At 45.0% G+C, this 15,364-nt stretch overlaps 1 protein-coding gene across 2 annotated transcripts in view; it reads left to right on the forward strand.

Moving 5' to 3' along the window:
• nr2e1 (nuclear receptor subfamily 2, group E, member 1) overlaps positions 1-11,880 on the forward strand; it is a 46,222-nt gene extending 34,342 nt beyond the window's left edge. The window contains exons 7-10 of one of the 2 annotated variants that reach the window (XM_085997770.1): positions 619-768; positions 4,004-4,109; positions 10,379-10,577; positions 11,264-11,880. In XM_085997770.1, coding sequence (XP_085853896.1) covers positions 619-768; positions 4,004-4,109; positions 10,379-10,541 — 419 coding nt within the window. In that variant the 3' untranslated portion in view covers positions 10,542-10,577; positions 11,264-11,880. Of the gene's footprint in view, positions 1-618; positions 769-4,003; positions 4,110-10,378 lie in introns of both variants that reach the window. The other variant, XM_085997769.1, reaches the window with a different exon arrangement.
• Positions 11,881-15,364: the final 3,484 nt, after the last annotated feature.

Consider the following 15,364-nt stretch of genomic DNA (forward strand, 5'->3'; position numbering starts at 1 on the left):
ACTTGTGGAAATTCCCAAGTTGTACAATGTATGCTGAGTAAATAGTTGCCTTGATGACTCACAACATTCACGACAAGTATGGATCATGTGTACCCACTCGGACAGTGTCGGGTGTCTGATGATCCATGCGGGACTGTTCTCAGATCAGTTACCCCCTCCGGTGTGGGTTTGTAAACGCGCGAAGCTAGCGAGAGAGGTGCAGCGTCTTTTCCCCCGGGAACAGTTAGCGTGCTACTTAATGGCAAAGATGAAATCTCACCGAGTACAAGTATTGGTTACTTACATTGTGCAAATTTATTCGGCGCTGTTCAGTTCTTTCAAGACTTCATCATGAATTTAAAAAAAGGGTAATTCTTGAGTTTTTGTTAAAATCACAGGCGGTGCTGTTAATTTTGAAGCTTTGTTTTACAACCCTGGGATCGTTGTAGATCGCTGAAATAGATTTGGAGGCTGGAGATCAGCGTGTGTCCCTGCGGGCTATCTTCATTCCGTGAAATCCGACATTCGACAAACACATCCAGCCCCCGCCGCCTGATTTCAAGAATTCGGCCGACACAGTTGGACAGTAAACTTGCAGATTTAGTGACTCGCTGCGTTTCTCTCGTTTTTTTTTTCAAGGAATGAACAGTGACAACACCGACTCCCAGAAGTTGAACAAAATCATTGCGGAGATCCACGCTTTGCAGGAGGTGGTGGCGCGGTTCCGGCAGCTCCGTGTTGACGCCACTGAATTCGCCTGCTTGAAATGCATCGTGACTTTTAAAGCCGGTCAGTCAGCAGCCTGTTCCTCGGCGCCAACTTTCAGCCAGACCTTGTCATTCATATGATCGCCTTGAGGGCGGATTCTCATTTTAAACCCGCGAGCAACATTGCAGCGGGTTTCCAGTGTGCGGGATTTTTGGGATCGGGACCAGTATTTTTCACATTCGGACTTATTTTGGGACAAGGGCTGGGGTTTTTCGACTGAGCGTGTGGTCTTTGGCACTGGGACTCGCTTTAGGGGCTGGGATGGCAACTCGATTTAGGATTGGGATCTTTAACACTGGGACTGACTTGTGACAATGGGGTCTTTGGACATAGATTGGGATCTTTGACACGGGAACTCGTTTTGGGATTGGTGTTTTTGGTACTGGGACTCGCTTTGAGAAAAGGATTGGGGTCTGAGGACACCCAGCTCTACCTCACTACCTCTTCTCTCGACCCCTCCAAGGTGTCTAAATTGTCAGACTGCTTGTCCGACATACAGTTCTGGATGAGCAAAAATTTTCTCCAATTAAATATTGGGAAAACCGAAGCCATTGTTTTTGGACCCACCACAAACTCCGTTCCCTAACCACTGACTCCATCCCTCTCCCTAACATCTGTCTGAGGCTGAACCACACTGTTCACAACCCTGGTGTCATATTTGATCCTGAAATGAGCTTCCGACCACATATCCACAGCATAACAAAGACCGCCTATTTCCACCTCCGTAAAATCGCCCGTCTCCGCCCTTGCCTCAGCTCATCCGCTGCTGAAACCCTCACCCATGCCTTTGTTACCTCTAGACTTGACTATTCCAATGCACTCCTGGCTGGCCTCCCACATTCCACCCTACGTAAACTTGAGGTCATCCAAAACTCGGCTGCCCGTGTCCTAACTCGCACCAAGTCCCGTTCACCCATCACCCCTGTGCTCGCTGACCTACATTGGCTCCCGGTTAAGCAGCGCCTCGATTTGAAAATTCTCATCCTTGTTTTCAAATCCCTCCATGGCCTCGCCCCTCCCTATCTCTGTAATCTCCTTCATCCCCACAACCCCCTGAGATATCTGCGCTCCTCTAATTCTGCCCTCTTGAGCATCCCTGATTATAATCGCTCAACCTTTTGTGGCCGTGCCTTCTGTTGCCTAGGCCCTAAGCTCTGGAATTCCCTGCCTAAACCTCCCAGCCTTGCTATTTCTTTCTCCTCCTTTAAAACGCTCCTTAAAACCTACCTCTTTGACCAAGCTTTTGGTCACCTGCCCTAATTTATCCTTATGTGGCTCGGTGTCAAATTTTTTGCCTTAAAATATTTCTGTGTAGCGCCTTGGGACGTTTTACTATGTTAAAGGTGCTATATAAATACATGTTGTTGTTGTCTTTGGGTTGAGGTTGGGATCTTGGGACACAGGAATGGTTTTGGAATTGGGGTCTGGTACTGGGGCTCGCTTTGATTCTGGGATAAAAATCACACCCTGAGCGTCAGATCCTCGAACTGGAGGAACAGTGAAAGCACAAACTGTAAAACCCCTGGTGCTCATACTGATTTCATAATGGTTTAAGCCAGCCTTGGTCCTCAATAAACGTGTTGGGCTCCAAGGCTTCGGTTAATGGGCCGCGACTGAATTACGAGGCTCAGTCGCTCCACTTTGAACCCAGTACTACTACCTTGAATGGCTGATGTAGATTAGAGGAACAGCTATAATTTTACAATTAGGTGGTTACACCAGATAATTGCGCCAGGAGTAGTGGAGTGTTTCGCTGTGATGCCTCCTTCGTATCTGTGACTCGGGCATTGAGCCATTACATGTTCCATGGTCTGTTCTGGGTGACCATAGTCGCACACTGGAGAGTTTTTAATTCCCCATTTGTGCAACAGGTAACCGCATCTGCCATGGTTGGTGCGGCTGCGGTACAGGGTTGCTCATAGGCTTCGCGGAAGATCGACGCAGGGGATCTTCCGCCTCACGTTAGTTGTTGGTTTGTGAGTTCTTGTGAACTCCATTCGGCTTTTCAAGCATCATCAGGGTTGAAGTGGCAATGTCGAAGGTTAAGCGCGTGGGTCCAAAATGGGCGTGGGGCGTTGTTGAGATCTGGTGGATGAGGAGACGTTAGTTTTCCATCATGTGTTGGACTTCCCGGAGTGTTGTGGCATCGCGGCGAATGGGCGGGCAGCGATGCGCGATAGCGTGGGCGGCCAGGGCATTGGGGTCGCCTTCAGGATTCCAGTGATGAACGGCATTGAAGCGTTCAGTTGGACATCAACAAGTCGAGTGCGGCTACTTCTGGTCCATACCGAGCACAGTGCTCAGCTACAGAGTACACAAAGGCCTTCGCTGATGTCCGTGAACCCCGTGCAATACCCAGAGCACAAAAAACCTCTTACTTACACAGCAAAACACCCTCAAACTGTCAAAGCTAAGAACAGACAAGTAATTAACACGGGCCCTGTGGAGTACATTTATATCAGATTCACATAGTTGAGCTTAGTATCAAAAGACTTGGCGCAGTCTTCACACATTGAAAACAGATTGACCTGTATCTCTCCAATATTAGCAGGTTCGTGGGTTCCATTTGGAATGGTGCAGGTAAACTGTACGTTTTCCTCGGTTGAAATCAGTTTTGGCAAACTACTGATGTTAGAAAAACGCTCTATAACTTCCAAAAATAAAAGGTGCTGGAAGTGTACCGCAGACATTTCGCATGTGTACCGCCTTTTTTTTGGACAAAATCCAGCGATGGAAAACTGATTTTTGTTCCCGCTGTTCGGGTTCAATCCTGATAAATGAGATGTCTCTCTCTCCTCCCCGTCAAAACAAAAATAGGGATGTCTGGTTGAAATCAGATGGGCGGCCAATCCTGGTCAAACCTTTGATAACTTCAGCTTAACTTTAGTAGTTCCAAAGTCTGGTTCACGGTATCGCGTTTTCCATCTGTTTTTCAATCAGAATAAGCAATGTGCTTCCATTCTGTTTTCGAAAGTTTACACAGGTGTGTAACTAGGTTTACAATTTCTTCCCCGAGAAGATTTACACGCGAATTATTTCCTGTGTTTCTTTAACGACACATTTTAAAAAAAAATCCCGCTGTAAGTTCACGAAGCCTTCAGACAGAACACTTCACCGCAGAGATAAGATCGCAGGTTACAGTCTTATTGAGATTGATACCAATTCGGTTTTCACGTGAAATTAAGAGCAGATTTGTTATTAAGTGCGTGCCGTAGCTTACTCTGACGCAGGGTCTGTTTTTCCCCTTTGTTGCTAGTTCCTACTCAGAGTGGCTCAGAGCTGAGAAATTTCCGCAATGCTTCAGCAATCGCAGCTCTGCAGGACGAGGCGCAGCTCACTCTCAATAGCTACATCCACACCAGGTAAGGGAGGGCCGGCTCGCGCACGATTTGCACCCACGCTGGAATAAATGCTTAACGCATCTGGGGCAGGATGGTGCAACATGTTTATTTCAAGGTTGATTCACTCCAGATGACCTTCAGATTTGCTTTTCTGCGCAAGTGATCGCACCATAAAATCCCCAATTTATGGCAAATATAACTGAAAAATGTGCTCACTTTTTACACTGTGCTCAAAAAACATCCGTCAAGCGTCCTGCTCCTGTGCTTACATTCGAATGCTTGTTTCTGATAAGTCCCATTCCTCTTCAAGGGCGAGCTTTCAAGAATCACTAAGCACATAAATCTCTAAAGGTGGCAGGACAAATTATTAAAGCTGTTTAAAAAAAAAAGTGCACCGGACCCGTGTCTTTATAAATAGAGACATAGAGTACAAAAGCCAGGGTACCTTTATAAATCACTGATTAGACCTCAGCTGGAGTAAGAAAAGAAAGACTTGCATTTATACAGCGCCTTTAACGACCACCGGACGTCTCAAAGTGCTTTACAGCCAATTAAGTACTTTTTTTTTGAAGTGTAGACACTGTTGTAATGTGGGAAACACAGCAGCCAATTTGCGCACAGCGAAGTCCCACAAACAGCAATGTGATAATGACCAGATAATCTGTTTTTGTTATGTTGGTTGAGGGATAAATATTGGCCAGGACACCGGGAGAACTCCAATACAAAAAGAAAATACTGCAGATGCTGGAAATCTGAAATAAAAACAAAATGCTGGAGATATTCAGCAGGTCAGGCGTCATCTGTGAAGAGAGAAACAGAGTTAACATTTCAGGTCGATGACCTTTCATCAGTTCTGTTTTTATACCAGGGATAAGTCCCCTGCTCTTCTTCAAAATAATGCCATGGGATCTTTTAGGTCCACCTGAAAGAGCAGACAGGACCTCGGTTTAACATCTCATCTGAAAGACAGTGCAGCTCTCCCTCAGCACTGCACTGGAGTATCAGCCTAGCTTTATGTGCTCAAGTCCCTGGAGTGGGCCTTGAACCCACAACCTTCTGACTCAGAGGCAAGTGTGCAACCAACTGAGCCACAGTATTGGCCCAGAACTTGGTGCCGGGGGCTTGCCGCGCGTGCAAGCCCCCGATGTGCACTTACCCGGCGCGCCGACATCTGAAACATGGCCTGCAGTGGATTTCCTGTCAGTGGCCTGGTTCTGATGTAGGCGCGCTGTGCAAACCTGACCCAGCGGCGTAGTTAGTGCGATGTGCCGGCTGGGATCAGGTGAGCACTGTTCAGCCAATCGGGGAGGGGAAACTTCATTCATAAGTTTGAGAGTAAGAACTGTCAAACTCATGAAAAGTACGGCACCCCAAAACACTACTTAAACTTTAAATAACATTTTAAAAACATCCCAATAATTAAATTAACTATGAATAACTTTAAAAAACTATTTTAAACAATTAATAAAATTTTTGAAAAAAGTAATTTTTTAATAAATCGGGTCTAAAACGACACTTACCTTACTGTAAAGTCCTTAAAAACAATAAAGCTGTGGAAAAAATGTAATAATTTTAAGTTAAAGACCACTTACTTTCAAGAATGAAGTCCTTGCGTCTCCTTTTTACATTCGTAAAAAGGAGAGGCCCTTACACACGCGCAAACCTGTCAAAAAACAGGAATTCCATTGCGCACGCGCTGCCTGTCAATCCGTATGCGTTCCGCCCCTTAACCCCTTGGGTCAGAGGACAGGAAATGCCGGTTTTCCCCGCATGCACTGTGCATGCTGAAAAACGGCAATTCCTCTGGGCCCACGCGTGAGTACCCCGTCCGTACTCACGCGTTGGGACCCGAATTTCTGGCCCATTATGTTCAATTCTGGGCACCAGACTTTAGAAAGGATGCCGAGGCCTTGGCGAGGATGCGGAGGCGATTTACCAGAATGGTACCAGGGATGAGGGAATTCAGTTCACAGAATCACAGAATCACAGAATCTACAGTGCAGATAGAGGCCATTTCGGCCCATCGAGCCTGCACCGACACATATCCCACCCTATCCCCGTAACCCCACGTATTTAATCCCCTAACACTAAGGGTCAATTTATCATAGCCAAATCAACCTAACCTGCACATCTTTGGACTGTGGGAGGAAACCGGAGCACCCGGAGGAAACCCACGCAGACACGGGGAGAATGTGCAAACTCCACACAGACAATCGCCCGAGGCCAGATTTGAACCCGGGTCCCTGGTGCTGTGAGGCAACAGTGCTAATGGGGAGTTATATGGGGAGACTAAAGAAGCTGGGATTGTTCTCCTTCGAGCAGAGACTGTTAAGGGGAGATTTAAAGAGGTGTTCAAAATTATGAGGGGTTTTAATAGAGTAGATAGGGAGAAACTGTTTCCATGGGCAGGAGGGTCGGCAACCTCTACAGATTTGAGATAATTTGGAAAAAAGGTCAGGGGGGAGATGAGGAGAATTTTTTAATTTAATGAGTTGTTATGATCTGGAATGCACTGCCTGAAAGGGAAGTGGAAGCAGATTCAATAGTAACTTTCAAAAATGAAGTGGATAAATACTTCAACAACTACAACAACTTGCATTTATGTAGTGCCCTTAACATAGTAAAATGTCCCAAGGCACTTCACAGGTATGTTATCAAAGAAAATTTGACACCGAGCCACATAAGGGGATATTAGGGCAGATGACTTAAAAAGAAAAAAATAGAGGTCTGCGGGGAAAGAGTAGGGGAGTGGGACTAATTGGATAGCTCTTACAAAGAGCCAGCACTGGCATGATGGGCCGACTGGCTTCCTGCTGTGCTGTATCATTCTATGATTCCTTGTATGAGTCTATATAGTGATGTTGTGCTTGCAGTGATTTCATCACTACCACACAGCCCGTACACACTCGTAGGCATCGGAAAATACGGCCCATTATAACTAATAGTGAGCAGTGACTTCAGGCTTTGGCCACAATTTTTCAATCCTCCTTAAATAAGTCCTCGGGATGGATATATTGGCCTTGGTGGGGGTACAGCACAGATTCACCAGAATGTTTTCGAAGCTTGAAGAGTTAAATTATGATGACAGGTTGTATAAACTTGGCTTCTATATCCTTGAGATTTGAAGGTTGAGAGGTGATCTGATTGAGATCTTTAAAATGATAAAGCAATTCAATGGAGTAGATATTATTTTCTCTGATGGGAGACTCGAGAAGAAGGCGGCATAATCTTCAAATTAGAGCTGGCCGCTCTGGAGTAAAATCAGGAAGCACTTTTTCACTCAAAGAATAGTGGAAATCTGGAACTCTTTCCCCCAAAAAACTGTGGATGCTGGGTCAATTTACATTTTCAGGACTGCGATTGTTAGATTTTTGTGAGGTAAGGGTATCAAGGGATACTGAACAAAGGCAGATAACTAGAATCATAGAGTCATAGAATGGTTACAGCACAGAAGGAGGCCATTTGGCCCCTGCCGGCTCGCTGCAAGAGCACTTCAGCTAGTCACAATCCCCCACTCTTTCCCCATAGCCCTGCAAATTTATTTCCTTCAGTTACCTATCCAATTCCCTTTTGAAAGCTACAATTGTGCCTCCACCACCCTTTCAGGCAGTGCATTCCAGATCCTAACCACTCGCTGCTTAAAAAATGTTTTCCTCATGTCGCCTTTGGTTCTTCTGCCAAACACCTTAAATCTGTGTCCTCTGGTTCTCGACCCTTCTGCCAATGGGAACAGTTTCTCTCTATCAACTCTGTCTAGACCCCTCATGATTTTGAACACTTCTATCAAATCTCCTCTCAACCTTCTCTGCACTAAGGAGAACAACCCTAGCTTCTCCAGTCTATCCAAGTAACTGAAGTCCCTCATCCCTGGAACCATTCTTGTAAATCTTTTCTGCACCCTCTCTAAGGCCTTCACATCCTTCCTAAAGTGCAGTGCCCAGAGTTGGACACAATACTCCAGTTGAGGTCAAACCAGTGTTTTATAAAGGTTCATCATAACTTCCTTGCTTTTGTACTCCATGCCTCTATTTATGAAGCCCAGGATCCTGTATGCTTTTTAAACTGCTTTCTCAACCTGTCCTGCCACCCCCATGTCTCTCTGTTCATGCACCCCCTTTAGAATTGTACTTTTTATTTTATATTGCCTCGCCTCATTCTTCCTATCAAAATGTAACACTTTGCACTTTTCTGCATTAAATTTCATCTACCACGTGTCCTCCCATTCCACCAGCCTGTCTATGTCTTCCTGAAGTCTATCACTATCCTCCTCACTGTTCACTATACTTCCAAGTTTTGTGTCATCTGCAAATTTTGAAATTGTGCCCTGTACACCCAAGTCTATGTCATTAATATATATCAAGAAAATCAGTGGTCCTAGTACCGACCCCTGGGGAACACCACTGTATACCTTCCTCCGGTCCAAAAAACAACTGGTCACCACTACTCTCTGTTTCCTGCCACTTAGCCAATTTTGTATCCATGCTGCCACTGTCCCTTTTATTCCATGGGCTTCAACTTTGCTGGCAAGCCTATTATGTGGCATTTTATCAAACGTCTTTTGGAAGTCCATGTACACCACTTCAACCGCATTGCACTCATCAACCGTTACCTCATCAGCTGCTGTCCGAAAAAATGGGAGCAGTGGTAATGATCTGAAATTGTTGAACTCAATGTTGAGTTTGGAAGGCTGTTGAGTTTTCCTTGTAGATTTTGGCTGCATCTCCTAGGTCCTTGGTCCACCATTAGTTTAATGTTATCTATGAGTTAACTAGCTTGAGTTGAGACTACAATTCTAAGTTGCTTATGTGCACCAACAATAGGAGAAATCCTAACATGGATTGTTGGGCATCCCGCTGAATACATCCCCTCTATGCCCCCCACCCCGCCCCCTACATTGAGACCTATCTTCCTTTATGACCACCCTCTGCTTCATTCTCTTGAGCCACTTACCAATCCAGATATATGTCTTACTCTTGATATCTACTGACCTTAATTTGTAAAGGAGCTTTACTTTACCAAAGGTTTTGGGGAAGTTCAGGTACATTACATGGTATGGCTGCTCTCGTCAACTTGTGATTTCAGTTCCTCAAAGATTCTATGAAGTTGCTAGTCAAGTTCTGAAGCGAAACAATCAATGTGTCCAAGCGAAGATTTAAAGGCAGTGCTATAAGTAAACACATTATTGATACAGCATTTAAATACATTGTTTTTCTTCAATTCATACCTCTGAGTCCGGATTTTAATTCAGCCCAGAACAATGGGATGACAATCTTCTTTGGCAGTAAAAGGCCTTACATGAAATGAGTTTAGGTTATCTCAGCCCAGTTCTTACTGATTTGGCAGATTCCACCAGGAAAGTGCCACAATTCATCATAAATTGTCAGTCTCGCTGCAGTGAGGTGGGAAGTGGAAATGTCACATTGATGGAGTAAGTTTTAAGGTTTACAGCAAGTGGGATTGTTAGGGACAACGTACAGGAATTTGCCCTTAAATCTAAGCTGGCCAATAAAAAGCCGAAGGATAAGGGGTAAGCCATTTAGGACAGAGATGAGGAGGAATTTCTTCACCCAGAGAGTGGTGAACCTGTGGAATTCTCTACCACAGAAGGCAGTAGAGGCCAATTCATTAAATATATTCAAGAAGGAGTTAGATATATTTCTTAAGGTTAAAGGGATCAAGGGGTATGGGGAGAAGGCAGGGACAGGGTACTGAATTTGGATGATCAGCCATGATCGCATTGAATGGCGGAGCAGGCTCGAGGGGCCGAATGGCCTACTCCTGCTCCTATCTTCTATGTTTCTATGTTTAAAAGGTGGGAGTGATTGATGCTGATAATTGCTGAAAGAGGGGAAGGAAAATGCTTTATTCCCAACTCTATATCCTTAGCGTGGAGAAAATAATTTGAACATTTTCTCTAGTTTAAAAAATATATTTTCTTTTCTGCTCTTTTAGGTCGTTCCAACCCGCCCCCCGTTTAGCGTTACTCTTTAACGCGGTAGCAGACGGTACACATGGGTTGGCTCCCTCCAGACATCTCTGGCAAAGAACCTTCAGCCGGTACCTATTGTGGTTCGCCCCAGTGAGGTCTGCCACTGCCCAACTGGGCAATTGTGGGCACAAACCTGCGTCTTATAACTCGGCGACGAGGCAGGACAGGAGACCAAGCCTCCACCGCCATGCCCCACTGTCATTCCCACAATCAGTGCGGCGCTTCTTTCGACACCGCACGGTGCGGCCGGTATTCTCCGCGTTCAAAATGCTAACAGGTCTCTTTCTTCTGTACATTCCAGGTACCCAACACAGCCGTGCCGTTTTGGCAAGTTACTTTTACTTCTGCCAGCTTTACGCTCGGTGAATCCCTCCACTATTGAAGAAGTGTTCTTCAAGAAAACCATTGGGAACGTCCCTATCACAAGACTATTGTCAGACATGTACAAATCCAGCGATATTTAACTCGAAAACTTTCCATACAGATAACCAACTTTACCGGTATTATAAGTGAAACTTTCTTATGCTTGTGCATTATGCTGGACTAACAGAATTCGTGGCTATCACTGTTAAAAGATGTTCCATACACCTATATAAAATGTGGCCCGGGGTTGTTGATATTTGTGTAGCACTCCATTCGCACCTGAAACTTGCCTGTCATTTAAAATGATTTCTGTTTGAAGTTCACCCTGATTAGTGAGTTCAGTCCTGAATGATTCTTTTTATTTTCTTTTTTTTTTTTAAAAACTAGAAGGTTGGCGCACCCGACATTTCTCTGTGAGCACATTAGGGAGTGAGGTTTTCCTACCGCTAGCGGTGCACGGATTGTTAAAATCGGTATCAGATCCTCGGGTGATCGGTGACCTGTCGCACTGCCCATCTGATCTGCGCTTCGGTCTGAACGGAATCACAAAGGCGGCCGTGGGTGCCTTCAATGTGGCAAAACTGAACACGTCCCACACGATGTGTTTCCAATGCAGTAGTACATGCCAAATCACAAGGTGGCCTTCAGAACAGATGCTGCAGTTCTGTAATGGTGAACCCCACGCTGTAAGGAAGCAGCAGCTTAGTCTATACGTGAAAAGGTCCCCCTGCATGGTTGTACGGTAGTGCTGTCCCCCAGTACACTTACTCTTGCAATTATTAGTAGGTCGTTTTAATTTTCCTTTCTTTTTAACATCTCAAAGATGCTTTGCAGAAGTGGGTGTTTGCCCAACACGTGTAAATTAGACAAACCAAATGTGAAGTGTGAAATGAAGGATCCAGCCGGCTGGTTGCTGTTCAGTGGCTTAGTGCTGAAACCAAAGGGGATGACAGCTCGACTCTCGATGGGCAAACCGCGAGAACAAATCCTGCAGCCAGGTCCGGAAGCCCTGAGGTCAATTCTGCAGCTCTCCGACAAGATGGAAAGACTTTCATTCTGGGCAGAGGTCCCATTGGAGAACGTTCGGCTAATCACAGACTCCTTTAGAAGTGCCTTTAAAAAAATTTCTTAAGGTATTTGGCTAAACTACCAGAACAGTTGGAACTCGGTAGGGAAGGAGATCCCACTTTTAGCCAGGGACACCGAGGCGCCGTTTATCGGGAAAGTTCATGTCATCTTTCAGCGAGGAGCCTGGAGTAAATGAATTACTTCTCAAATAGCACTGAGGAAATCAGCACTTGGATATTTTTTTTCTAACAGAACGTATGTTGAGTCGTTCTGCTGTATAAAGATCAAATGTAACGGAGTTGTCAAAGCCAGGACTCTTGTAATTCATTTGGAATAGAGTTTAATTATACAATTAAATATCAATGTTCAGAAGTGGTAATGGATGCCATGTTAAATTACTGAAACTACCAATAACTCGGAGTCAGAAGACTGCTTTCTACTCCACTTTTCTGCAGGTATATTTTTGACATATGTTTAATACCAATATATGTTTCTTTCTGGATACTATAAGAACGTGTTATTATCTAAATAATTTGGTGTGAATCCTAAAGTTACAACAATGAAAACCGTGTACTGAGTGTACAATTGGCCGACATGAATTAGTGATTCTCTGCACAGGTTCTGGTTTCATGTCTGACGACAGATTCGGCACAAATACTGCTCAGAATTACTTCTGCTGCACCACAGCCTGAACCAACACTTTCCATGTAAGTCAATGGCGCACTATATGATATGACCAAATGTTCTATACCTTTACTATTTGCTCGATTCATGGTGTCGTTCCCTTAAGGTTCGACTTCTGCAATATTTTCCTTGCGAGCTTCCTTATAGAGTGTTCTCCGTCTCCAAAACACCACCAAATCCTGTCCGCACTAAATCTCACTCGCCCATCATCCCTGTCCTAGTTAATCTGCATTGGCTCCTTTGCCCCATAATACACCAAAATCAAAATCCTTGTCCTAGTTTGCAAATTCCTCAACAGCCTCACATAACCTACCTCTGAAACTTCCTCCGGTCCTAAGTCCCAGCCCAGATCCTAAGGTCCTTTGACTCTGGCCTTTATATCCCCCTTCTGGTGCTCTTTGCTTGGCGGCATCGTTTTCAGCCATCTTGACCCACCTTCTGGAACTCCCTCCGTAAGCTTCCTTGCTTCTTCTCTAATGAGGTGTCTGGCTTCAGTGGTAGCACTCTCTTTTCTGAGTTAGAAGATTGTGGGTTCAAATCCCACTCCAGAGACTTGAGCGCAAGATCTAGACTGACACTGTAGTGCAGGATTACATCATTACACAGTTTTTACAGCACAGAAATAGGCCATTCGGTCCAACAGGTCCATGCTGGTGTTTATGCTCCACATGAGCCTCCTCCAACCCTTCTTTTTCTAATCTTATCAGCATATCCTTCTATTCTTTTCTCCCTCATGTGTGAATCTAGCTTCCCCTTAAATGCATCTATGCTATTCACCTCAACTACTCCCTGTGGTAGCAAGCTCCACATCCTAACCATTCTCTGGATAAAGAAGTTTCTCCTGAACTTCCTATTGGATTTATTAGTGACTATCTTATTTATGGCCCCTAGTTCTGGTCTCCCCCGCAAGTGGAAACATCTCTATATTGACCCTATCAAACCCTTTCATAATCTTAAAGGCCTCTATCAGGTCACCCTTTAGTCTTCTCTTTTCTAGAGAAAAGAGCCCCAGCCTGTTCAATCTTTCCTGATAGGTATAACCTCTCAGTTCTTGTGTCATTCTAGTAAATCTTATTTGCACCTTCTCCAGTGCCTCTATGCCCCTTTTATAATATAGATACCAGAACTGTGCACAGTGCTCCAAGTGTACAGCCTGACCACGGTTCTATATAAGTTTAACATAATTTTGCCACTTTTCAATTCCATCCCTCTGGAATTGAATCCCAGTGCTTTATTTGCTTTTTAAAATGTCCTTATAAACCTGCGTTGCTACTTTTAGTAATTTGTGTATCTGTGCACACAGATCCCTGTGCTCCTCTACCTCATTTAGACACTTATTTTCCAAGGAGTAGGTGGCCTCTTTATTCTTCCTACCAAAATATACCACATCACATTGTCTATATTGAAATTCATTTGCCAGTTACATCCCCATTTTGCAAGTTTATTAACATCTTCATGTATTTTATCACAGTCCTCCTCTGTATTAACTATACCCCCCAATTTGGTGTCTGCAAATTTTGAAATTGTACTTCTGATTCCCTAGTCCAAATTGTTTATGTAAAAGCAGAGTATTTTTTAAATGGTGAGAGATTGGGAAATGTCGGTATTCAGAGGGACCTGGGTGTCCTTGTACACAAATCACTGAAAGTTAACATGCAGGTACAGCAAGCAATTAGGAAAGCAAATGGTATGTTGGCCTTTATTACAAGAGGATTTGAGTATAAGAGTAAAGACGCCTTACTGCAATTATATAGGGTCCTGGTGAGACAACACCTGGAGTATTGTGTGCTGTTTTGGTCTCCTTACCTAAGATAGGATATTTTTTTTAAATTATTTGTTTATTGGATGTGGGCATCACTGGCAAGGCCAGTATTTATTGCCCATCCCTAATTACCCTTGAGAAGGTGGTGGTGAGCCATCTTCTTGAACCGCTGCAGTCCGTGTGGTGAAGGTACTCCCACAGTGCTGATGGGGAGGGAGTTCCAGGATTTTGACCCAGCGACGATGAAGAATCAGCGATATACTTCTAAGTCAGGATGATGTGTGACTTGGAGGGGAACTTGGAGGTGGTGGTGTTCCCATGTGCCTGCTGCCCTTGTCCTTCTAGGTGGAAGAGGTCGCTGGTTTGGGAGGTGCTGCCAAAGAAGCCTTGGTGAGTTGCTGCAGTGCATCTTGTAGATGGTACACACTGCAGCCACGGTACACCGGCAGTGGAGGGAGTGAATGTTTAAGGTGGTGGATGGGGTGCCAATCAAGTGGGCTGCTTTGTCTTGGATGGTGTCGAGCTTCTTGAGTGTTGTTGGAGCTGCACTCATCCAGGCAAGTGGAGAGTATTCCATCACACTCCTGACTTGTCCCTTGTAGATGGTGGGAAGGCTTTGGGGAGTCAGGAGGTGAGACACTCGCTGCAGAACACCCAGCCTCTGACCTGCTCTTGTTGCCACACTATTTGTGTGGCTGGTCCAGTTAAGTTTCTGGTCAATGGTAACCCCTAGGATGTTGATGGTAGGGGATTCAGCAATGGTAATGCCGTTGAATGTCGAGTGGTGGTTAGACATTCACTTGTTGGAGATAGTCATTGGCTGGCACTTCTGTGATGCGAATGTTACCTGCCACTTATCAGCCCAAGCCTGAACATCATCATGGTCATGTTGCAGGTGGGCATGGACTGCTTCATTATCTGAGGAGTTGTGAATGGTGCTGAACACGGTGCAGTCATCAGCAAACATCCCCATTTCTGTCCTTATGTTGGAGGGAAGGTCATTGATGAAGCAGCTGAAGATGGTTTGGCCTAGGACACTGCCCTGAGGAACTCCTGCAGCGATGTCCTGGGGCTGTGATGATTGACCTTCAACCACCACAACCATCTTCCTTTGTGCTAGGTATGACTCCAGCCAGTGGAGCATTTTCCCCCTGATTCCCATTGACTTCAGTTTTACTAGGGCTCCTTGATGCCACACTTGGTCAAATGCTGCCTTGATGTCAAGGGCAGTCACTCTCACCTCACCTCTGGAATTCAGTTCCTTTGTCCATGTTTGGACCAAGGCTGTAATGAGGTTGGGAGCCGAGTGGTCTTGGCAGAACCCAAACTGGGCATCTGTGAGCAAGTGCCACTTGATAGCACTGTCGATGACACCTTCCATCACTTTGCTGATGCTTAAGAGTAGACTGA

The sequence above is a fragment of the Somniosus microcephalus genome, chromosome 9, assembly GCF_052327205.1.
Source record: "Somniosus microcephalus isolate GS21.2 chromosome 9, FLI_Smic_1.0, whole genome shotgun sequence".
In the NCBI taxonomy this organism is placed as follows: Eukaryota; Metazoa; Chordata; class Chondrichthyes; order Squaliformes; family Somniosidae; genus Somniosus; species Somniosus microcephalus.